This window comes from Solea solea, chromosome 6 (assembly GCF_958295425.1).
Source record: "Solea solea chromosome 6, fSolSol10.1, whole genome shotgun sequence".
In the NCBI taxonomy this organism is placed as follows: domain Eukaryota; kingdom Metazoa; phylum Chordata; class Actinopteri; order Pleuronectiformes; family Soleidae; genus Solea; species Solea solea.
Window position 1 is genome coordinate 17,086,175 of NC_081139.1, and position 26,580 is coordinate 17,112,754.

The 26,580-nt window shown below is 41.1% G+C and overlaps 1 protein-coding gene and 1 long non-coding RNA gene across 2 annotated transcripts; one reads left to right on the forward strand and one right to left on the reverse strand.

The window, feature by feature from the left end:
* Positions 1 to 3: 3 nt before the first annotated feature.
* LOC131460724 (uncharacterized) lies at positions 4 to 2,455 on the reverse strand. Its single transcript, XR_009240406.1, has 3 exons — positions 1,999 to 2,455; positions 230 to 345; positions 4 to 143 (listed from the first exon to the last, which is right to left on the reverse strand). It is a non-coding gene; the product is annotated as an uncharacterized LOC131460724 (long non-coding RNA).
* Positions 1,572 to 8,823, forward strand: ppp4r2b (protein phosphatase 4, regulatory subunit 2b). The gene is made up of 9 exons (XM_058631465.1): positions 1,572 to 1,726; positions 2,412 to 2,493; positions 2,794 to 2,964; positions 4,947 to 5,040; positions 5,134 to 5,171; positions 5,259 to 5,333; positions 6,102 to 6,242; positions 6,344 to 6,663; positions 7,279 to 8,823. The coding sequence occupies exons 1-9, from the start codon at positions 1,693 to 1,695 to the stop codon at positions 7,659 to 7,661; spliced, it is 1,338 nt and encodes a 445-aa protein (XP_058487448.1). The 5' UTR covers positions 1,572 to 1,692; the 3' UTR covers positions 7,662 to 8,823.
* The last annotated feature ends 17,757 nt before the right edge of the window (positions 8,824 to 26,580 follow it).

Consider the following 26,580-nt stretch of genomic DNA (forward strand, 5'->3'; position numbering starts at 1 on the left):
GACGTCGTATGCTGTAGGTCCGCCTCATTCCTACAGATTGTGTCACGATCAATTTGCAATTTTGCTTTCCAGCCTTTTTCCTTCAAGATGCAAGTTTGTGACACCTGTGTGGAAATCAGAGCAAAGCGGGACAGGAAGGTGACCTACGGCAGAAGAGGAGAGGGCAAATGAGGCGAGGCGAAAAAAAATGAAAAAGACAAGCAAGAGCAGAGTTTGGCCGTGATGTTACCTCTGTGGGCTGTACAACAATCTGGAGGTGGAGATGGGGTATTTATGGTGCAGATGGCAGTCAGTGGTGATGAACTGCAGGTGCGTGGTGCGGGAGTTCAGCCAAACAGACACATACTGTAACAGGAAGGACGAGAGGGAGGGAGAAAACGAGGGGAAATGGAGACAAATTAGGCTGCTTACAATTTCTACATTTGGCCTATACATGTACGACACATTTCTGTAGCTATCTGCAGCATCCAGTGTTTTAACCTGTATATGTTTCACATCATAATCAGTATAGCTATAGTGGAAATGGACTATAGACACTACTTTCTTTGTAAAAGGCACAGAATTAAAACATGTCAGACTGCATTTTCACCCAAACAAGAAATTTTGTCCCTTCTCCAAAATGTCCTTTGTCGTTTCTTCCATCTGTTTGTCATTCTTCCAAACGAGTCATTACATTAAAGTTGCAAAATATTTTACATAAAAAAGTTGTTCTGGAAGATATTTCATGTCCCCCCCCCCCCTTAAATATTTAATAGTCTCCCACCAGTGGATCTATCAACAGTTAGAGGATAAATGAACTATGTTGCGCATGTATAAACTTCAAGTTATAGGGGAGTATTTGTAGTGACCTGTAGTAGATATAACACATTATATTCAAATATAATGCAAGGTAGACCTAAATAAAACCACTCAAAGATGAAAGAAGACAAAGTTTAAAGAAAATCTATTTTCAGATATACTCTCATAATTATTTGGATTTTATTCACATATGAGTGAGTTTTTTGATATTTGAAAGCACTCTTGTTTTTGCTGAGATTTTGTTTATTCTTATTCGGGCACCAAGCTGCTGACTGGAGGCCAACACAGGCAAAGCAAAGTACCAGCAGTGATGGAGCCCCTACTGTTTTCATTCAGATTATTATTATAATAAAAATTGTGACATCACAGCCCCAATTTGATAACATCATACATATAAAGGACAACATTACATAAAAGGAAAAGCTTGAAACTATTATAACTGATTGTTGCTGCTCAGACTCCATTGTGTGTGTCAATGTATTTATTTTATATTGCTATTTTTCTTTTGACTATTTAGATATTTGGCGTCCTGGACTTGTGACTTTGCTTTCATGGTATCTTGTTTAGGCATTTTCCACCAGAAAGGGAGATGACAAAATAGAGGCATTTGTGGGAAAAAAAAAATAACGTGTAATACAGGCATTAAGACATGTTATATTATGATCAAAACGCCATATAATCATAAGTAAATAAACATGGAAATGATATCTACAATGTATGAAATATACTGCACATGCATAGAAGTGCTTGCTGTTGCTGCTGAACAGGCAGTGACCTCACGGCGCCATATTAAAATACTCCCTCCTCTTTCCCTGTGAGATCTTAGCTTAGCTGCAGCAGCTAGCCGCCAGTCTGCTTTATACATCCACGGGACTGACAGAGGGTAACGACGTGATGGAAATTGACTCGCTCCAAGAGGCGCTCAGAGGTTTATACACGTTACTTATTTGATTCGTGTATATATCTGGGTGTTGTGTGTTGTCCGTGTATCCCGCATTTGTGATATGACACGAAATGAACGGCTTGTCCTCACGGGCTAATGTCGCTAGCTTTCTACTTCTCAGCGCTAGTTCGAGCTAATGCTAACATCACAAGCGGTTTGACGGAAATAGCTGCCTGTTCAATATGTTAGCTCGGCCAGAAAGCTAACTAAAACATGATGTTCCTCTTTATTCTGTCCTTCAAAAAGTACATATTTACCCGGCGTTTGGGCCCTGTTTCACTTTTTTCGCTCATTTGCGTGTTCGGCTCAATTTATAGAACTGGTTATTGTCACCGGCTCGTGATAAAACACTTTGCCGGCGACGCGGATGCGGCTGTGTGCTAGCCAGTGTGCTGGATTTGAGCTAGTCATTGCTAAACAGCTAGCCGACATACAGCTTTAGTTTTAGCAGCACTACTCCTCTTCGTTATGTTTAAAAAAAAAAAAATACGTATCGTGGACTCCTTCATACAAACAATATTTAGTTTATGTAGATGACTACTGCTCAAAACATTCGAGGCTTTATGGCACAGTTATCTAAACTGTTGTGGAAACTAGGTCGAAGCAAAGCCTTATGATGTCTGATATGGCTGTGATATAATGTAAATAGTTTTTCTCCCTCTCTCCTCAGACTTTGATAAAAAATCGAAGAAGGAGGCATGCCCTCTTCTGGAACAATTTCTATGTCATGTTGCCAAGACTGGAGAGACCATGTAAGTGAACATTACAGGCCTTGTCATTACTACTACTTCAACTACTGCAGTGCACACTGTATTTAATCTGCATTTCATGTGGTAGGAAGTTGTAACTGACAATTGTATGCCTCAAGTAGTAGCCGTTAAAGAATTGTCAGCATGCATGCATGCATGGAAGTTACCCTTATTTTAATTTATTGTGTGCTTATGATACCAATTATTATGTATTTTTTAAGGCCTACACTGTATTTATATTTTAATGTCCTATTTTCAATGTGACAAGCCTAATTATTTACAAGTTTCCTCATTTTCCTCCAGGGTTCAATGGTCTCAATTTAAAAGCTACTTCCTATTTAAGTTAGAGAACGTGATGGATGACTTCAGAGCCTCAGCGCCTGAACAAAGAGGTCCTGCAAATCCCAATGTGGAGTCAATTCCATTTGATGATATGAAGGAGAGAATTCTGAAGATTGTGAATGGATACAATGGGTAGGTGTCCAGTTAAATAAATTCACCCTCGTGGCCCTGGTCATACTTGGTATTCACATCTGTCCTAAGGGATTCTGTCACATGTGGACAGCTCTGAGTGTGTCTGAATGTGTCCTGCATTTCTGTCCTGTGTCCAATTGTGGTCAGATTTAGTTTGTTGGTACTACATTCAAACACATTTTGATTCATAAGGGCCAAATGATAATGTTCTGTCACAATATTTCTCTTTGGACTTTATTTGTTAAGCCTTTGATGCTGTTGTAATAGCCACCTCCATTGAGTTTCCCTGACGCACTATTGTGTGGTCAATACTCTTTTTCCATAATTACAGGGGTGTGCTGTGTAAACGACCATTAAAATAAAAAGCTGAGCCAATGTGACAGGCCCTGACCCAAAACTGATTTTAATTTCCAAAGTAGCATTTGTTGTCCATCTGTGTCCATTCAGGCAATGCACCATAGCTGTGATGCAGGGAGAGAGGAAAAAGTCACATTGTTCATTGTCAATATGCATGTGTTGACATATGCTACTATTGTTATTGTGGAAGTGGCCACAAGTAGGTCTATGTATGGCACTTAGTGTAAAAATACCTTTTGGTTCATTATGGAACAGAAGGTTCGAGGACATCAGCTGGGGATGCAGTTGTCTTCTGCACACTGGCTCAGGAACGTTGCATTTACACTACTAAATGAATGTTACCACATGTGTCCCACACCACCTTCAAATGTAGTCTGAGTGATTGGATCTCATATTTGTCCTAACTGACCCATGCTATTTACATCCATCATGAATGATTCACTCAGCTCCTCTTGGCTCTGCACTCTCTTGCTCATGTCAACACAAAAACCCTGGCACGCGCACACACACACACAGACGGATAATACTCATTCAATAGATGTAATTAATAGTTCCAAAACGATTGACTATATGCACGGAGCGTCACTTCCAATGTCTGCTCAGGTTTGTCAATATTATTCATCTCACACTTAAGACTAATAGTTTCAACCAAGCCCACTTGAGTTTTTTTGGTCCACTCTGAGGGTACACTCACACCAGCCTTGTTTAGACCAATTGAACCAGACCTAGAGCATTTCTGTCCCTGTTGTGGTTTGTTGGGGTTGATGCGTGTGAAGTCCCAGACATGATTGAGGTGTAGCTTGGAATGAAAAAAATATTAGTAAAATGTGTCTGAAAGCAACAAAAGGTTTGGTTGTGGTAGGTTTTCGTCAGAGCCAGTCAGGCATATTTTCCTTGTCCGTCTTTTATGGAACTTCCTTTCCGCCCATCTGCTATAGTTTACCGATGCGCCATGATGTAGGAAATGCAAGGGATTCGCCTTTTTACCTGCTTAATTGTCTGTTAAAACCATGACTTTTGTTTACAGTACTTTGTTCAGTTTGAGGTATGCCTTTGTGAACATAATCGGAACCAGCTTAAAAATACAGTGTATCCACCATGCGCTCCAACAAAGCAAACTGTTCAGTTTGAACGCACCCACGGTTAATAGAAAATGAGCCTGGACTACAGACCTGAGATTGGATAACCACAAAAGTAACTATCAGTGAGTATGAGGTCTGTTGTGTCATCACACCACATTTCATGAGGGAAGAAAACCTAAAATATAAGTACACATTTGGCCGTTAATGTGGTCTCTCAGCTCTAAGCTTTGCAATACGAGTGAAGCATGTATGCAATAAGGCACAAAATGAAATGTGTATATCATATACCAAATACAAAGTGTTGGAACAGCAGTCAGAAGGGGATGCGAGTTGCACATTCTAGTTATTTGGATGTGTTGCAGGGGTGTAGATTGTGGAAATTCTTGGCCTATGGTAGATCTCCCTCCCACACTGTCACTAAAACTCTAGTATTAACTAAATCGCAGAATGAATAGAAGTTGGGATATTTTAACAGGATTGCTGAACGATTTTTTTTTTTTTTTTTGTTGCTGCACATTAATTTTGCTGCACTTTTATTTTTAGAATCCCATTTACCATTCAGCGCCTGTGTGAGCTGCTGACAGAACCCAAGAGGAACTACACAGGAACAGATAAGTTTCTTCGGGGAGTGGAGAAGGTACGTATAATCGTCATTTATGTCTTTATTATTATTTGCATGTCAGTCTGACACTTTCAGTGACTCATTTTAGCAATTCCTGTTTTGTTCTAGAACGTAATGGTGGTCAGCTGTGTACATCCAAACTCTGAGTAAGTGTCATAATAATACAGTAACTTAAATGTGTACGTTTGGGAATGATTGTTCTCCAGTGTACTAAGCGTTTTGGTTTTGTGCAGGAAAAATGGATGCAGTGCCGTCAATAGAATGAATGGAGTGATGCTTCCTGGAAACACATCTGCCTTTACAGAAAGGTTGGATTGGGGGTTTATTCCTTGATTGTAATATGTATATCCACATTATACTTGGAATCACTAGTCCTGAACATCAGGAACAGATGTGGAAGAAGCTAGTTCTTTCCAGTGGTAAAACACAGTGGTGGTGGCAGCTGAATTGGAATCCTGCAGTTTGCATTTTAACTGATGTTTAAATAAAACCCAGTTTAGGTGATGTGAGATGCTAAGTCTCTGACATGGCTCTCTGTCTGCCTTTAAAATAAATAAGATTCTATCCCACATCCTTCAACACAACATAAAGGACCTTATTGCTTTGTAAATAGTGATATGCATTGGAGCATTTCACGTTGTTTACAGCTTCACCATCGGTAGTTACAGAGTAAATAAGGTGGCTAAATGTGTTAGTGCAGATTAGCTGAGACCACCGGTCGCCATCCTCCCATCCAACAATACACAGTAACGTAGTCAAACTAACACTAAAATTCTGAAAGAGTCAATTTAACTTTTTATATTTAACCCATAGTTTGTTATGTTAACATTGAATGAGTTAAATTTAACACAAATCCTGATTGTGTCTTCGGTAATTGGTGTTACTTTTACACTGCAAAAATGACTTTGTTGAAGAAGGCGAAAGAGGAGAAATGAGGTTTAACAGGTGATGCTCCCACATACCAAACCTCACACGATCGTTCTCAGTGATTAGCATTCAGTTGCCATGGAAAATGCAGGTTCTGCTTTAGGGGCAAAACCTTTATGTACTAATTTTCTATTTTTGCTGTCCTTCAGGAAAGTTAACGGTCCAGGAACTCCCCGACCGCTGAATCGACCGAAGTTGTCTCTGGCTACCTCACTAGCTGCTAATGGTCTGCCCGACAGCACAGATGGCAAAGACCTCAATCCAGAGCAAGGTGGAGAGGAAGACACCAGGTATGTCAGAAGCCACAACACACCTGAAATTCAATTTATGTTCAGAACAAATGAAACCATTGGAATCAATGTTGTATTTCCTGCTTCTGCTGTGTTTTCAGTGAGGTTTCTGCCTCAGAATCCTCCCTGGGCAGCTCCGTGAAGAACAAACACCCAGACACAGAAGAGGACATGGAAGCTGAGCAGCTGGAGGTGAAGAGATTGAAGTTCACCAAGGAAGATGAAGATGAGGAGGATGAGGATGATGAAGAGGAAGAGCAGGAAGTGGACTCGCCGAGGCCCTCGCACGCCTCTTGCCTCTCTAAAGAGGCAGAAGCCATGGTCCAAGAGGAAGAGGAGGAGGATGAAGAGGAGGAGGAGAAGGTTGGGTACAGCAAGGAGAATGAAGCTTCCAGCAGTGCTGCTGCCACTGAAGACCAAGGCAGGTTTTATTTATTTACCAAATGTGTTTCAATGGTTGTTGTTTTGTATGCGATGTTGTCTCAGATGGTATATTTGTTTACAAGAGTTTACCACAGTCAGTTTGCACAGGGGTTCTCAAAAAGTTTGCCCTTATACGCTGCCGTGTAAATGGTGCTTCTTTACATAGGTTTTAGGCACTCAATTTCTGGATGCCTATTCGAGCTGAACGATTAGGAGAAAATAAACCATTTTACTTTTAATTGTCAGGATGAGATTTAAAATTACAAACAATGTTTCATCACATTTGTATTTACCGTCACAAGTTTTAAATAGCATCCTTTGCGATTTTGCTCATTTTGATTTTTGTGTTTAGCCCTAATGCAATTCAATGATCGTTCGCTATTTGACACCACAAACAATTAAATATTGTACAAATATAACCCAAAGCTGATGTTTAACATAATGTCAGACTTCAGATAAATAAATACCTGTCTAATGCCATTTATTTGTTTGGGTTTTGATAAGCTCTGACTTGGATGACAGACAGTTTTTATTGAGCCTATCGGTGTGTTAAAAACACCTCCCATTCTGTTGTGATTGAAAATGTTTCCATTTTTTCTCTCTCTCCGAACAGAGCCAACGAGCAGCACACAAGCTGAAGTGTGTTCTGGCTCCGGTGAGGAACTGGAGCAGGCTGAGAGGGAGGTACCGTGTGGCTCCCAGGATGAGGCCAATGACATGGATCAGACTGAACAGCAGGCACCTGCAGGCGTCCTGGAGAGCCCCGAGACCAGCAGGGACAGTGAGGAGAGTAACAGTGACCCAGTCAGCAGCAGCAGCAGTAGTAGTAGCAGCAGCAGCGGTAGCAGCTGTAGCATAGAGGATGGTGCAGAAGCAGGCAGAGAAGACGTAGGTCTCGCTCCCTCCAGCAGTACGACTGAACCTCCCACAGAGGCCGCCATGGAAAGTGCCACCTCGAACACTGGGACCACCGAGGAGCCTATGGAGCAGGACTAGACTAAAACCAGGTCCTCCTGCTGCCTCATGTGACCACAAACCAGCTTGTCCTTGAATCCAGCATGACTGTCACTGGAAACGAGGACAACTGCTCCTCTGACACAAGACGAACGCCTCGTCCCTTTTTTGGACACTCCTCCAAAATGGCTACCTGGCATTGATGTGGGCATAGAAAAACATTTTTGTTTGAAGGCTTTTTTTTTTTTTTACTGGAATATTTTATTGATCTTCATATCTTGAATTTTTAAGTTTCCCTTAAAAGGGGTTGGTTTAAGCAGCCTTGAGTCTGTTGGCTGGATTTATTTTTGCATTTTCTATGGAGTTGCTTTGAGTGCTTCTGGTTCTAATGCCACTCTCTCCAGCCATTTGGACACTGTTCCAGGATTGGTGGTCTAGGTTTTGTACCCTTTAAGCCCAGTGTTCCACACTACCAGGGTCAGAACAGAGCCATACCAGCCCTCATTATTTATCAAATCGTTTAAATATGAGCTAACCACCATTTCTGTTCCTGACTGAAGCACATGTAAAAAAAATTCCTTAGTCAAGCAATTATCCAAACCTAACACCCCCTCATGACTATGTTGTTACTCCAACAGGCTGATTGTTTTAAAAATGTACTTACCCATCATTGTGTGATGGGAGAGTATTTACTTTCCATGGTGCCCTTATATTATTTTAACCATATTCTTTTGCAAGGATACACTACCAGTCCCACTGAACAATACTATGACATTCTACCTGTAGAGGTGTACTCTGTAAAATTATATATTTTGGATGCATAAAACCACCATAATTTATATGATCATTTCAATTCAGAAGTTGTTTTGGAGTTATGTTTGTTTTGTCTGCCAGTTGTAGTTTCCAAAACCAGCTGTAAAGTACAAAGATGACCTCTGCTTTCTTTATATTGTGATGTCACCATGTTGTTTCACCAATATCCAGAGCAGTTTTCTGGTTCCAGTTCTACACCTGTTTCTGCAGCTGTACTTTTTGATATTTAGGATTTTAAATTTCTGTAAAGTAGATTTTTTGTAGATTGTAATACAGTATGTGTTCACTGCCTTTGTGAAACCATATATAATTGTATAATTTCTGTGTATACTCTGAATGCTTTTGCTTTCGATGAGGTATTCAGAATCAGCAATAAATGTTAACATTTTTATGTGTGGTGGTCTTGTTTACTTGCATACTGCAGCTCATTTCTTCTCTTCGTAGTGTTTACAGTGTCCTCAAATGTGTTTGTGTGGTGGTCACAACTCGATGCACTACATCTACATTTAAAGGATATATTGGCAAACAATTGACTTTAATGTTGTGGCCTAGTAATGTTTGTCAAACAACGAAGAATAAATAGTTAAAAAAGGTTACTTAAATGGTTCAGAATGAACCATCTGTTCTTTAATCTATTTTATTGTTGTAGTTGATTGCAGTAAGCAGCAGATCCACGGTGTAATTTAACAGTTATATAACTACTATTTATAAATAAAAAATTGTGACCCATATTAACAACAAATAATGTTAGAACCATTAACATCCGGCACCAAAGTCCCTTGAGAAATCCAGCAATTTTTCATCAGCGCACACTGGTGTTGATCCGCTGCTGCCTCTATCGGTACATTCAAACTATATTTTCACTTTGGTGTTGAAATCCATTGTTCAGATTTACCAAAGTAACAGACTTTCTTCAAATTGAAGTGGACCAGGAGCTCCTGTGTCCCCTCGAGCTAAATGTGCTGATTTTCCTCTATGGACATCAGTGCAGGAAGCAATTTACATACTTAATTTCCAGTCAAAAGGGCTGTCTTAACGCTGAGAGACACCTGTAGTAGACGGGCGTAGATTTTGTGGTGAACATTATGTGGTGCAGCTCAAGTCTGTTTTCTGTTGTGTTCAGTCAGAATGACCATCCATGTCTCGGTCCAATAATCCAGTCATTTATAGAACCACACTTTCATCGTTTTAATGTAATCATAGTTACAGCTTCGTCTCGATTCCTCCCATGTTCGTTTTCTTGTAGTTTACTGTAAACACTACTTTCCCAGGCAGAGATGGTAAAATTAAAAAGCACTCGCATGCATTATTTGCATTACAAATAGAAAAGTCAAGGAGTTTTTTTTTTCCAAAGATTTTCTTTCAGTAATAAAGTCATAAAGCCATGAGTGTGAGTGTTGTCAGATCTTTCCCATGTCACATGGAGAGACCCAAGAAAAAGGTGGATGAAAATGAATGAAGGCAGGTAATGTGACTTTAAGATTTTTAGAGGGCACCGTTTGGAAAAGCTCACCAACTGTTAAACGGTTTTCTTCATTGTGGCTGAACCTTTGCCCATTAGATACCGGTGACTTTTCTTGTCCCTTTGTACAACGCAGCTCAAAGAGCTGTTCCTGTTGGCCAATTTATAATACGCAGTCTGTCACTGCTGTCGTTTGACTGCTGAAATTTGCCCAGGCTCTCAAGGGAAATAAGTGGACTGCATTAATCCACTGTGCAACACTGTGTAAATGGCAGGCTTTGAAGACTCGTCTCCAGGGAAGAAAAATGCCAGGTCACGAGGGGTATTATAAGCCACTTGACACCTAATGATTATTAATCCGACCTCGACTTCATAAATTTAAGGGCTTCATGGAGTTTTATTGGCAGCATCAGTGACCAAAATGGGCATGTGACTCGTCAGACTTGTGATAAAAGCTGTTTATACTGTATTTGGTACAGTGTAAAGTTACTCCTCGTGTGTCATGACTGCATTTGCAATTGGGATAAAGTTTGGTACAGGCAAATACACCAATCAACGGTTATATCTGCAGTGATGAAGAAAAAGGTCTCTCATCTTTGTAAAAAGCCAAAATTAACTGTAAAAGTCCCTCCCACAAAAATATGCAATATGGGCATTTGATAAATAGGACACTCTTATCAACTGTAGGTGAGTGTGAGAGTGGATGGTTGTGTCTCTATGTGGCCCTGCGATGGATTGGCGATCTGTCCAGCGCAGGCATGTCCAAAGTCCGGCTCGCAGGCCAATCATGGCCGATGTTATACGGCCGCAGCTTTGGTTTCATAATGGATTATTTATGGCCTGGAAAGGACTTAAAATCATGTCACCCTCATTAGGTTAGCTGGTAAACCTGAGTCCTGGGTTCAAAACCCTCCTCACAGAAAGGTCTCAAACCTGTATGTTTTTTTTAATAATAGATCATTTTTAAATCATAAATAAGTTGTTTATTGCTTAACTTAATCCATTTGTTTTGTATGTCGTCTGAAACAAGTGAAGACAAAGATGAAACAAACCAAACATTTGTACCTTCAGGTTGTGAAAAGTCAAGTACAGACTTAAATTAGGTGGTTCTATTGAAAATACAATATATAGCGCCTATTTAAAAAAGATTGACATTACTTACTGAAACTGTACCATTTTCTTTACTATTTCTGGGAACTACATGTGCCGAGGCCAGTTAGGGTTCACTTGAACATTTACATGTGACAGAAATTAAATTCCCAAATGCTTTGCATGTATTTAAAAAAAAAAAAAAAAAAAAAAAAGGTCCAGTTTTCAGTGCATGACTTAATGCAGTTTTGTGTTAGTTTGTAAAGCAGCTGGGGTCAAAGCGGCGGTGTCTCTGATTAAACTAGTCAGTAAAATAACTATGAAATTAAACTCTCTCCCTCTCTCTGGACCTCACTTAAATTCCACTCAGCATGTGTATGACATTATTCTTGAGTTTCATGCATCACCTCCCGCCTCAACAGAATAACCTCTAAATTGAAGTGGGGTCAGCAGCAGCAGCAGCAGCAGCAGCGCAGAACAAATCTCACTAATTGTCTCGAGTCATCATGCTAAGTGGGAGCTCTTCAGTGCTGGACACACTCTGTGACTCTGACAGGATTAAATAGAAGAAACAAATCAAATCTTATTAAAGTCATTATAACACAGGCGTCCGTCTCTCCGTTTGCGTATAGGAGGGGTTTGAAAAACACTATGTGGTTGAGCAGGACTGATGTCCTCTGTGTCACGTCCTCTGTGATTGGGTCATGGCGCCGTCACACGCAGTCTCCGTGTCATCCAATAGAGGGTAGTGTTTAGTTTCCAAGTCAGGGCAAACACATGTCCCTGAAATCAGAATGCAGGCCGAGTCGTTCTGCTGCTGCGTGTGAATGCAGGCTCTTACATTGTTCTGTAATGGCCTGAGAACACACGAACACACACACACACACACACACACACACACACACACACACACACACACACACACACACACAGACACTGTGACCTCCACGTGCGTCCAGTGCTGTCTGCTCTGGATGAGCCTCGTCTGTCTAACTCTGCTTCACTCGGAGGAGAAATTCAGAACAATGCTGCCTATGAATGGGCAAGAGAAGACATAGCCATCTTGTTTTCCCCACTATATTCTCCCAATCTTAATGTTGGTGGTGACTAATGCTGCTGCTGGGTTTTAACCTGTGACACATTTATCACACATCTTGAGAAACCACAGACATCAGATCAACTCCCCAAGTGTCTCATTTCTCACAGGTGGGGGGGAAAAACAGCAGCATCTTTTTTTTTTTATCAGAATGATCTAGAATATGCAGCATGTAAATAACAGCTTTGGATCTTGAGGTGAATTCCAAGGCCTGCAAGTATGCGTGCATTATATAAATAAGATGACAAATGGGTGTTCTTTATGTGTTTGTTTTAAAAAGGTTTGTCAGTAAGGTTTCCATTTAAATACGTCACAAATTTTGACAAAATGTTGAGAAATCTGTGTTGTTGGTATAAGAAGGTGCAACTGGAGGACATAAATAGCTGTTGATACATGGTTGTGTTTTCAGTCTATTACTGTAGAATTCTTTGCATGAAAGAATCTTGTGTTTTCCTCACTAAACTTCATCCTGTAATCACTGAATATTTTTCCATTGCACTTATTCGCAGTTTCTGTATTATTTGATGCACACATACGAAAATCAGCATAAAAACAAGCTGCTAGAAACCCACTCTAACCCTGTGCATGATTCATGACAGTTATTTGCATTTTGATTGAGGGGCACCAAAGTAACTGAGCTGTACCACCCTGCTTTTTTGGCACTCGTTTTATTGGAGCACTCATGGACTATGGGAGAACTGTCAATTCCGAGTAACAACGGAAAAAGGAAATAGGAAAGGAAAAACACAAAAACATGCCACTTTAAATGCAACACATTGCAACAGAAAGAAAATCCAAGGCACTTTTGTATTTCGTCCAGTCCGTGCCGTTTGACAAATGATGACAACATGCACCAGTGTTTACTGTGTTGTGTTCTTTTGTTGACTTTATTTGCGGGCTACACTTTCTGATGTCATGCTGTTTACATGACTATTGTCATCTGGCGAACACACCCTGCAGTGGTTAAGCCAGATCACTCAGGGTTTACCAATCCAAACCGTGCCGAGGCGAGTTCAACTGCACTGTAATATATGGTGGAGATGCAGCTCTAGCGTCTCTGTAGGTGAATCTCAGGTCCAGGGTCAGTTGGAGGCTGATATCAATGTCGTGTTTTTTTTGGCACAGTGTGGTCAAACATTGAGCAACTCTGACAAAATGGCAAACACCAGCTTTGGGTAAGACACTGCGTGAGTGTTGGCAGACTGGAGAAGTCTGGGAGGGTGGGACATACATTTCTCCACTACTTCAAAAAACACCCGGAGCACCTAAAAATGGACACAGCAGGGAGACTCCACCACAGGAGACCTCCAGACAGGCTTCACAAGCACCGCTCGGCCGAGTGGGGACAGTGAGAAATACCATGTAATGCTCTGAAATGGTCAGTGGAGAAAAAAAAAAAAAAGTACAGACTGAATTGACTCCAGTGGGTTAGAGGAGTGGATTTTTGTGCAGTCCATTGTGGGGGTGGCACGCTCAGCGGGCACCGACCTCAGGACGTGGGGGTTATTTGAGTTCTCACTTCTGTCAGAATGACACAGAGGTAAAAGAAAAAAAAAAAAAAAAAAAAGAGACAGTCAGTGGAATATGTCTGCTCTGATTTAGCCTATCTACAGTATATGTCTATTTGTGTCACTGCCTATCAGATTGACTACCAGGCCTGTCAAACATGGCAAGTGGAGACATTTATTCAAAACATGACACGTTACATAAAAGTGGTGACATCTATGTTTGGCACTAGAAGACAAGCTGTAAAGCTGCCGGCTGGAATCAGAAGAGTGATAAAAGATTTGCGTGCCGAAAAAGAGATTGTGTAGTTGACTTAATCTTAATCCGTCAGGCGCACAGAAAATAGTGTTTAACGAAGTGAAAACAAGCGTCTGAGAGGAGTATTAAAAAAAACACGTCCAATCAGAAAGCCTCTTCAAAAAGATGCTGCAGAGCCTTTATATGCTAAACTAAAATAGAAGCCAGTGCAGAGTGTTAAGAAGCTGAGAAACCAGATCTATGCTGAAGTGCTGATGCTTAAGAGGCATTTTTCTTTCCATCAGGGGGTTCTCGCACTTATTGGTGCCAGGGTCTCCTTACAGGGAACCATGATTAATCATCATTGGCCACTTTCACTGGGTACAAAGGATACCTGGCAGGTGTGTCACCGCTGCAGCTGTAGCCCATCGGCTTCAACATGCATGTGAGTGGTTAGTTGAGTTTCTGTTGCCTTTTTGTTATCATTTCAAACCATTCTGCCATTCCCTTCTGACCGCTAACCAGGCACTCTTTATTTTCAGACCACTCTGTAAACTCTAGAATCGGATGGTTTTGTGCATGGAAATCCCAGTATATCAGCAGTTTTTGAAATGATCAGACCAGCCCTTCTGGGAACTGACAACCATCTCCCTTCTGACTCCTGCTTCAGCAGGTCGTCTTGACCATGACTACATGTCCAAATGCATTGAACTGGTGGCCATGTGATTGGCTGATTAGATGTATCAATGAACAGTTTGCAACATTTGCTCCCCACGACACCATAAAAACTTTCTGTGTTGCACAAACACCCACTGCAAAACTTTACTCAAACAGAGCCATTGCACTTTCAGTGTGACACAAAAGTGTGTCACGTCCAGCATCATCTCCCTGCAAGGTTTCACTAAATGAACTGAAGATCTGGTTTCATGTCTTTGAATGTGAAAGTCTGCTGATGCAGAACATCAAAAACCAAATATGTATTTATTGACACACACAAGTAGATCAGAGGGGCTGAGCAGATTAATCTGGATTACAGAACAAAAAGGTGTTGACAAAAGAGATGAACAAACACACGGTTCAAAAGTGAGACACAGGCTTGATAAACAGACAGTCAGACTGAGGTGGTGTGAAGACCTGGGGTTTTTATGCTGTGGAAACCAGGTGAAGATGATGAGATGATTGCATGCAGGTGTGCTGATCAGGAGGAGGGGAGGTTCCAGAGCTCCAGTAGGAGGAGCAGGACAACGAGTCACAGCCTGGTGTACAGGTTTACATGGACTGAGAAAACAGACACAAGTCAATTGACCATATTTAAAAAAAATAATAATAAAAAAAATGGATATAGCTTGCTCGCTGTGATACCCTTTGTTTGAATGAAAGTCAAAATCACCTACTTCTTTTAGGAAAGGTTTTCCTGAGGAGTTAATGATCTCAATCACTAGTTTCTTTTTAGCTCATGATGTAATTTCTTAAATTGTCTTTCCATTTAGCGGAAATAGACAACAAAAAAACAACAACACAGCACACAGGGGTGGACACCAATGTGATTGACAAATAGTATCATCTAACAGGTTCCTCACATTGCAAAGATCAAGGCTTCAAAAGAGGAGTTTGTTTTGCAACCGGAGGACTACTTTCACACAATCTGTAGAAGAAACTGCTGAATCTTGACAAAACTTAAATTTCAAACATTTTAAAGATTTCCCATATGGGTTTAATACTCAAGCTGTGTCAAAGTATGGCTTATCTACTATAATAAAGGGTTTATGACCTTTTTGGTATATATTGCATGTTGAAGTATTGTCCTCATTTGTGTTAATATCGCATTACATACGATAGTAACACACGATGTACACGAGAGAGAGAGAGAGAGAACAACGGTGGCCTCCTCATACAGTATTTAAAGTGACACTTAACTGCACTTAACACTTAACTTAGCTGCAGACTGCTGCACCCACAGCAGAGTATACAACTCATAATGTAGCACTGTAACCACCTTCACTTACACTACTCCACCACTACTACCTCCACCATCTTGTGCCTACTGCCTGTACACCAGTGCATTAACCTGTGCAATAGTCATAATATTTATAAGTATTTATATTCTTGCTGAGTCTGTATACATGATATTCACTATATTTAATTACTCATTCACCTGCAACGGGAAATATTTCTCTAGCCTTCATTCATTGTATATAATGTCCATAACTTTTTCTGTACACAATTCACATAGACTATATCCTTTTTTCTGTTTTACCTTTCTTTAATCCCTTGCTTGTTTTGTGTTATCTAATTTTACTGTCTGCACACATCTGTCTTAAGTGTTTTTGCTGCTGTAACAAGTGAATTTACACGATGAGGGATACATAAAATTCATCTTATCTTATGACCAAATGAATCATGTGTAGTATATATTTCATAGCCATCCGCCCTCCATCCACCCATTTACCATCCACGCAGTCCTTATTCTAGTAAAGGATTTAATGCAGAGAGGAATTTCCCTTCATAGGTAAAAAAAAAAACATCCCAAATAATTTAAATAAAAATTACAAAGAGGGAACCATGCCCGGTATTCATCAGGCGATGGCCTTTCTGCAAGTTCACTACATTCTAATGAAGTACACTAATTGACTTTACTCACCATGATGGCAGCACTGGCCTCTTTGCCTCCCACAGACACTCAGCCTAATGGCACTGAAGAGTCTTGTTTATAACAGCCCCAGGCTTTCAGAGGCCATTTCCAGTGATGTGACCACCTCTTTGCTCGGGTTGTAATAAGTGCGAATGGGAGACAAATAAAGGTGCAATTACACCAACTGTGTGTGTTTGTGTGTGTGTGTGTGTGGGGGGTGATACTGCTGTGGAGTGGATGTGCATCAGTGTGGATGTTCATCTTGAAGCTGCAAAGGCTAGTTGTGAGGACCATAATGATGATGATGATAATGGATTGTTAGGCCACATGGGAAAAATGTCTGTCTGAGCTGCTGCTGTCTGTCCAAGCATTAGCTGCTATATAGTATTTTTTCCAGGTCTGTATGGTTCCAGAATGTCTGACAGCATAATGTCAAAAAAAAAAGAAAAAGAAAGTGATTCTGGTCTTTGCACTAAATAATTCATTTTTATTTATCGCAGCCCCTCAAAACCAGCTAAATGAATTAGGCTCTTTGGAGATGGCCACTTAAGCTGTATTGATCGGACTTTCAGCTGGACGAACATAAAGTTGAAATGTAGCTCGGCATGGTTGGCTGAAAATGACTGCTGCTGCTGCTGCTGCTGCTGTGGGAGGCCATAGCAAAACTGTGAGTCATAAGCACAGTTCATTCTACACAACAGCAAACCTCTTGTCACATTTAAAGCTGTTTGTTGTATTCTAAATCAATAGGCAGTAAAGAAGAATTACTCTCCAGGTCTAGACACCAACATATTATGCGGACAGGATGTGAATTGCTGCGTTTATGGCACACACACACACACACACACACACATCATAATGAATAAGTAAGAGGGCAATAGTAAATGTTAAGAGCATCTAAATGGAAATATCCAGCCATCCATATACAGCATGTGAACTACAGCCTTGCCTTATGCTCTCCTGACATTTAAATAAATTCTAATGATCAATAACCGCGCCAACAAGCTACACCCTTTTTTAACCACACTGTAGTACAGTACTATAAACAAATGCAGTACATACACACATTTCTGTCCTGTGATAACTTAATTTCTATCAAAATTACAGACTTGAAGGTCCGGTTGGAGATTCTGGAAAAACAGTAGTAGGCTAAATTGTGTCCAAGCCCCTTCCTTCAGACCCCTGAAGCTACGCCTCCAGAGCACAGGAACGTGCAACGAACAAGGATTCACGAGCACTGCGCAGCATCTGTGACATTCGGTACTTTTTGGGGGCGCTAACTTTTTTGGATACAAATGACAACGTGATACCTAAAAACAACAAATACTCTCAAAAGATCACAAAGACAAAAAGTGAACCTACCTGTCCATTAGGGTCACCATGGCATCACCTTGCAGTCCTATCGGTCGCCACTGTTCAATCATGCTTGATGTCGTTTTTGAACAAGAGAATCTATGTGTTCTCTCTGATAGCTTTAAGATATCCTTATTTAACATACATTTTGTAGGCTGATTTAAGCTAATTATTCATTACAAACAATCCAATTATTGCCAAAAACGTTGTCCCCCCATTACAGTGCAATGTAAATCAAGTGACCTTTGCGAGAACAACACCTCTGTAACTCATCTGGGATTTGTTTTCAGCCTGATAACTAAATCTCCATAGACACATTTGTGGATTTGTCCATTCACAGGGCAGTTTGGAGAGAGACAGTGCGCTTCTGTAGGCTGTTCCACTACACTTATTCTGTGTTCATGTTCTACAGCACCAGCAACAACTGCCTATGCTGCAAAGAAACCTAATAAAAGGAAAGTCTCGGAAGAGAGTCAAACAATAAATTCAATAATACATGCAAGAGAGATTGCTTTGAGTCATCTGCCGGAACTACAGTTGTCTGTGCATACCAGAAAGGATGTAATTATGTAATTACTCTTTTTGCTGTTTAGTAAAAAGCCTGGGCAAGGGATTTAGCATCCATCAAGAGCACCTGTGAAGAGAGATGGTTGAAATTCCTGGGAAGTTCAGGACATGGATTATTCCGCATGGAATCCCTATACCGAGGATCCTGTGGCCTCTGCTCTTTCCAATCTCCACCATTTCAGAACTGCAAAGGAGAGTCAGCTGCTATCTGAGGAGATGGCTGCGGCTACCAAGGAGTCTGACCAGTATCGCCCTCTACAGTAACACCTGTAAACTGAGGTCGAGAAGGAGTTCAAGTTCTTGCGTACAAGGGAGGTGCTGCAGCTCAGGGTCCAGAGACTCCAAGGTTGCCGGGGCTGGAATAGAAGTCAGAACTGGAAGGAAGGGGAGGGCTGAGTCTGCAGTGAAGCAGGTTGAGTCGCGACTGCAACACAGTGTCCTGGTTGGTGCAGTGACCAGAAGAAGGGCAGGATTAGGAACCTTTGCAAATCCCCGGATTGACACGGTTCGGGGAAGGGAGCTCAGGCAACTCATCCAAGATGAGGTAAGGGCAGCTATTAAGGTGGAGAGATCCAGCAGAGCAGTGGGAGTGACATGGCAAGACGCCTGGTATGACGTCCTTCCCAGCCCTTCCAACTGCTGGGGCTTGAGTGAAACACCTGCTTGCCCTCTGTGCCAGTTTAAGGGGACCCTTGAGCATATCTTGAGCTGCTGCCCAAAGGTTCTGGGAGAGGGTCTCTACCGTGCCACAACCAAGTTCTCAAGACCATCAAAGAAACTATCTGTGGTACTGTCCCCAGCTGCAGGAGATTAAAACCCTCAAGGCAGAAAATCTGCTTTGTTTGTGAAGGGGAGAAACCATCAAGGACACCCAAGGCAACAACTGGGCTACTTAACACTGCATGAGACTGGCAGCTGATGGTGGACTTGGGCAGGCAGCTTAACTTCTCCCAGCATGTAACCAAGACCACCCTCAGACCAGACATATTACTGGTGTCAGAGAGGACTAAGAACATCATCATGCTGGAACTTCCAGTGCCTTGGAAGGACCGCATGAAGGAGGCCTTTGAAAGGAAGAGGCAGAAGTATGAGGGCCTTGTCAGCGACGGCCACAGACAATAATGGAAGGCGAGGTGCTTACCTGTAGAGGTGAGGGTGCAGAGGTTTTGCAGGGCAGTCCCTCTGCAGAGCCATACTGCACTCAGTGTCACAGGAGAAAGGAGGAGGAAAGCCATCCAGAGCAACACAGAGACTACTGCGAAAGCCTCAAGACGGCTCTGGATCAAGAGAGCTGATCCGTGGGAGAATGCTGCGAGGGCACAAGCGGAGGCTTGATCAACCCTGGCTGGGTCACCTGAGCGAGGGTGTCTGAAGTTGAAAGCCCTGAAACACCCAGTGACCTCAGGAACATCACAATTTGTATTTTAAAGCAATTGTGCACATAAAACAATAAAACAAAACACGAATGTCAACCAGCCCCAGCTAAAACATGATATTTAACATGTCCCATGAAGAAAAAACAACAAGTTATGGATTGGAGAATGAGTTTCATGGTGTAAACCTTTGTTGGTGACCAACATTATTTAGCTTAGCTTCATACAAGAGTAAGTATTGATTATCTCATCTCTTGAAAACCTAAAATGCATTTTTAACTAACCAAATCCTCTAGGAATGTGTGGTGCTGTGGGCCTATTTCATGGCAATGCAGCAAGTGGATTTTGGTTAAATGAATGCTGATACAGTGTTCCATAGCAATCTGTAGCCAGCGATTAGTCAGAATAGTAGTCTGGATCAAAATCCAGGATTAAACTGAATGACTTCTAGTACAGAGAATTTGTACTAGAATTTCGTCTAAAGATGATTTTCATGCAGTGCCAGGAAGCACTTTCAGTATTTAAGGCTATTCCTGTGGTATTTTCCAACCCTGACAATCTTAATTCTACTCCCACACTGACAGCAGCTCTCGTTTTATTTCTAAGACTGTCGAGTCTCAGTGGCTAAAACTCCATATCTGACTTTGCTTTTCCTCCTCTCCTGCAGTCAGCCTGTTGTGACAGTGCTGTACTTAACACTTCATGATGTAGGTGTTGCCCTCACTCCCAGACTCTTTGAACACAAGCACTCCTGCACTCCTGCACAAGAGTGAGAGATCAATCCCTTGGATCCATTGAGAGATGTGGTGGTACAGGGGAAGGACAGCTTGTCTTTCCCTCTCATTCTCCTTTTCTCTTTTTCCTTGTTCTCTTGCCGCCATCCTGCTGACCGAAGCCTATAATTTGGAACGTATAATGGATAAATTAGCTGTCAGCCAATAAATCTGCAGGAGGGGAACCATGGAGGTTCATGCGATCTGACCCAGGAAGCTGCGTGGTGAGAATAGTTAAGCAGAGAGGGACGAGCTTTGGGGGACGGACCACGAGTGAGTTATGGCTCCACTGGGCCATAAACAAAACACAAGCAAAGGGGCCTTTGAAGCTAACAAGACCATGCAAGGGTCAAATAGGTACTTAGAGATGTTTATGTCTTTGGCATTCAAAGAGTTGTCTTTCATTATGCATCTGATAGAGAAAGATGTCAGCAGATGAGACAGAAATGTAGGTTCTAATAAGTAAGGATGCCAGAGAAAGCTAAATGTGACATAAACATAGCTCACTTTCAAAATGGTGACACATCGAATACCCAAAACAACGTCTAATATAAAAATGTACGGTGCTTTATATTTTGTTCATAATGTCATCAATCAACGGTGTTAGGGTTAACACCAGTAACCCTAACCCAAACCTGTGGCACATTTTCAAAGATTCCCTCGAACAAAATGCTCATTTATCTGTGTTTCCATCACATACTGTTCAGTGAAAGTTTGGAGGTTAGTCGCTTGAACTAAAGAGCGGGTGGTGCATCAACACACAAGGAAAGCAAGGCACAACCTGATGTTGTAAATCAAGTGTCATCAGTCCACACATTCCTCCTCTCACCCGCTGTATCTGCAGAGAGACATTTTAGTTCCGTTTTAGTTATTTTAGATGGAACCCACCTACAAAGGTTTGGAAGGTTAGCATGACATAGCTGCTCCTGCAGCTGACAGCGTAGTTGTGGCCTTACTGCCTGTCCTGACCTTTGAGTCAAAGTGCAAAGAAACAACTCACAGACAGAAGCAGTGGCAGCGCACACACACACACACACACACACACACACTGACCTGCTTCTGATAATCACAGTGCCACCATACACTTGATCCAAAAGGTCACTTAGAGTTATGAGGGGAATTTTAACTTTCATGTCATGTTTCCTTGTTTGGCCTCTTTGCCTCTGCTTCTCGAAGGTGGAACAATTTTACTTTCCACTGATGGACAATATTCAGGACTTCAGTTGCACATAGGCTGTTGTAGTGGGGGGGGTTATGTTCTGCAGGGGAGTATCAGTAGACTCTCCTGCCTTAACCGTAACAAAATATTCTTCTGTGTGTTATTGTGAAAGATGATATGCAGAAACAGAGTGTTATTACAGTAAAATAGTATTTGACATGGATGGCGGCGAGTGTATCAAAATGACTGTAATCAATATTTTCACCTCTGATTTATTATATATATTACATTGTACCTGACGGGTTTGAGCATGTGATCCAGGCCTGTGCACATTTTTATCATATTGTCCTCAGATAAACACAATGTTTCTTCCCCTGCCATTAATCATTTTAATGTTTCGGTCATGTTCCGTCTTGTACTCGTGCTAAATCCGAGTAGCTGGTGAATTTTATTATGGATTTTATATACGTGATATATTTAGTTACGTCTGGAGACGTGCTCATTTATCTCACCTGTCACATATGATTCTGCAACAAACATATTTTTCTGGATTGAGTTAAGAGTAATAAAATAGTGCAAAGACACAATGCAGTTGTTGCTTTAAAAAAACAACCAAAAAAAAACATATCAGATGCTCAGACACATTGCATTTGACAGTAATGTAGGCTGCGTGGAAAATAAAGTTATTCAAAAGACATTTGAGAATCACTTACGGACCATCTCGGAGCGTTTTACACTGTTCCACTCCAACGCTGTTTCTGAGCTGTGAAATGTCAACGCCATCTCCGCACCTGCTAAACTCACTGGAGCACTCCGAGGTTTATCATGCCACGTAAAAACGATTTCATTTTAATGTGCGTATTTGTTATTAATGGTTCATAATTATTGAAAATCATATCTTCTCTGGGTTCTGCCGCCAAAGCTCTCACCATGAAGGAGAACCAAATCAGACATTTCCCATGATCCCACGCTGCTTCCCAACATCAACAAAGTAGATATTTTGTTATAGTTTTCATTGAGAGCAAAAAATACTCACTGTGTGGTTAACTGAAGTCACAGCTGAAATGTCCTCCCTCATTGTCCTGCCCAGTGAGGCCTAAGTCTGTGTGTATTTACTCCTAATCCAAGGAGCCTCAAGCAATGGGTCGTGAACCTCCAGTAGTCCTCGGTCTCTGCCTTGTAGAGCAGGTACGATCCCTTCTGTGCATCGCTGTCTCCACTGTGAGACAGCATCAGAATCAGAATCAGGAATATGTGCAGGCACCAGAGAAGCCTCCTTATCAGTTGCTGGCTGAGTCCACTGGAATGTTGGCCTGTTCTTGGCGCTGACATTTAAACTGATGAGTTCTGCTGCAGCTCAGACGCAGGACTGCCAGACCTGCGGGAGGAGACGAACGCATTTATGCCAAAGATAATAAAAACACACAAGGACAGTAAAGCCAAGTATGTGATGGACTAATCTCCTGTGGTGGCAGAGGGACATCCAAGAAATTTGATTGTGGGAGCTTTTGTTTGCTTTGCATGCCATACTGTTATCTCTCAATAAAAGGAATGTGTAAAGACTACCAAAGCATAAATAACAAGGCGTGGGTTCAGTCACACTTAAGGAGCTATCAATGACACTCAAACAGACAGAAGAAGAAAAAGCTGCTGTCGTTATCATGTTCACTTAAGAGGTGCAGACACAGATATAAGACGAGGGATGAATTCATGCAATACCTGAAAAGTGTGACTGAATATTAGCTTTGTATGCATGGAACAAACAGAGGACTCCTCCGCTCACCCCTCCCTTTCCCAAACATGCCAGAAATGAGCAATCAGGAGGTTAGTGATCATGACGGTGTCGTCGTCATCAGTCAAGATTTATATCCAATAGTGGGCTACGTATTAACCTTATTCATTTATGGTATGGTGATTACTTAGTAAATGATAACACAAACAGAGACAATTCTTCATTTTAAAGCTGCAACTATGGGTATTTCATGTATGTTTTGTTATCTTCACAAAACCAGAGAATGAATATTCAGTCTGTGTACTAATACACTATATGGACAAAAGTCGTTGGCCACACCTGTAAGTGTTGAATTCAGTTGTTTCAATCAGACCCCTTATCTCCAATGAAGAACAATCTTAGCAGTTATAGCTCTTAGAGCTGTATATGTATTTGAATATGTCATTACAGTCCTTGTTGGTGTAATGGTCTAATACTTTATATACATTATAGTGTATATCAAAAAATATAATTTGCAAAATAGGACCCAAATGCAGGATCTTGTTTAAACATCGAAAACTAATCTTTAATAATACTGAAACTAAGAGAAACTCAACAAAAACAATCAAAGGCAAGGTGGGAAGGTTTACATAAAAGCAGGAAATACTTACACTTACAACAGAAACATGTGAAGCGGGGAGGTGAACAGAGCAAGAAAGAGCAGAACATGGCACAACAACAGAGAGACTGACCAGACACAAGGCCGAGATAATTACACACAGGTGAAACACATCAGGGTGTGGCAGACAGTCAACAATGGAGGGAAAAGAGGACAAACACAGGACATTAAAAACGAAATGAAACAAGAGCCAAAGGCACAGTCGACAAAACAAACAGAAAAACTGAAACAACAGCAATAATAAAATACAAGACAGTTTGAATGAAGTCAAAATGAAAACTACATGTTCCTTTCTCTTGTGTATTAAGACAGGCCTTTCATGGAAAAACAGAATCGATTTATGATATAAAGGAAGTGCAATATTTATTCTAAAAACACTGCAGAGGTTAACATTGACCTGATATTTACACTCACGAGTTGTTTATTGTGACACAGTTGTGACCAAACAAAAAGTGCTTGGGACTCCAAATGGGGAATTATATTTGACATGTTTTAGGTCCGTGTTAAAAAATGTGCCACATTTTTTGCCCAATACTGATATCACACATTTGAGTACTTACTCATACAGGTATCAGTCTGGTACAGTTCTTTTTTTTTTATAAATATCTGTTAAACTATAGTTAATTGTTACACCCAGTTGGGCTGATGCTTTGACACCAAGCCCCAGCAACCATTTCAAAATCATAATGCTCCCATTGAATAAAAATCTTTTGCTTGACTCAGTTTTTCTCTGATAGCCAATTGCATTAAAAATGCAATATTAAATATTGAATGGTATCATCTCTTTTAAAAAACTAAAGAAATGTGTGATTCAGAACTTGGATGCATTAAGATTTTGTGGCTTAACACACTAACAGGCAGTCAAGCTTTTTAAAAAAAATTATTTTTTAAACAATATTTATTGTCTTGTTTGGCTTCAGAGTCAGCTGCAAATCCAACAATGATAAGTTATAATGCAGATTTGGCATCCATCAGCTGAAAGATACTTAGATCCTCCTTTTCGAGCTGAGAGGAAAAAAGTCATTCTCAGTGGATGTTTCAACAGCCAGCCTCTTCACATTACACACGTTTATTTGTGCAATGTGAAGATAAATAGAGATAAATATTTTGTAGCTCAGTCTCAGGCTGGCAAAGTGATCATAGCAAGTATCTGTATAACACCCAGATCACGCTCCTCAACTCGAGTGTGAATAATTAAATAAACGAGTCACTGCCCTGACTGTTGTCGCCTCATTAAAAACAAAAAGATGTGACTGTTGTATGGTCAGATGACAAAAGTTGCAGTAATGAGCTACTAAACTGCTTATCGGAGGATCATATTTGGACTGAGGGTACGGGGTCCCTCGAACAGATGGCAGCAGCGTGGAGTCAGATAAACAGACGAGGAGCTCAGTGAGGAGAGATCTGCTGTGTGAGGGAGAGCCTCATGCTGTGTTCACTCACAACTTTGGTTTCAAAACCAAACCACGCAGTCAGTGTGCTGTCAGATCCCAACGAAGTGCCAAGAGAGATGATGGACAGCCATAGATGCTGTCATGATGACAATAAAAAAACAAAAACAACAACAACCAAAGATGTGAATCTTCATCAACAGAATTCTGCTACTACCACTAAAGTGACAGTTCAGCGTTTCCCAACCTGCCATGACACACCTGTTTCAAATGAATGCCTCGTTATCAGGCTTGATGACGAGCATTTGAATCAGGTGTGTTGGAGCAGGTTTCCCCCCGAGGGCCAGGGCTGGGAAACACTGGTCTGGGCTGACTCGATGTCACGGTACGTACTATTTTCTCTCTCTCCCAGGGCTGCGTTTTGGGAGTTCTCGCAGCTTTTTCTTGACACATCATCTGCGCTGAACTTTTTTCTCGCGTGGTGTCCGGCAGCTATTGCTTGAATGGCCAGTGTGACGACCCTTTTCAAGTGGAAATGTAAGATTCAGTTGCCTCGTAAATTGCTCACTCCCCACACCAAAGTCCATAGAGAGAATCAAAAATGTTTACATCACAGCACATTGATCCACTGCTGCCTCCATCAGTAATTTCAAATGTGTTATTTTTGTAAATTCAGTGTCCTTAATTTGGTTTCACTCATTTGACACACATTTACCAAACAAGGCAGCAATAGCCGAGCAGCTTTCCTGTCCTTGTGAGCTAAAATAGTTGATTTCTCTATGGACTTTGGTGAGGGAACATGAGCGGTTTACACACTTCAGTTTCAGGTATGAAAAGGTCTCAAGGAAAGATAAAAAAAAGGAGTATTGTATACTTTTTTTTTTTAGAAGAGTCGTTGTTGTTAGGTGGCTAGAGTTGTTCGTATATTATGTCCCTGTTGGCCATCATGTTTTCAGTCACGACAAGCGTCCATGTCAACTTTAATTTGGCATGTTTTTTTTTTTAAATTTAAATCCATTTTTTGTATGATATATTTGTGTTCCTGTACAGTTTAATCATAGAGAGTCCCACAACTTTTTTTAAAAAAAAGAGACAAAACCCAACACCATTTGAAAGCTCA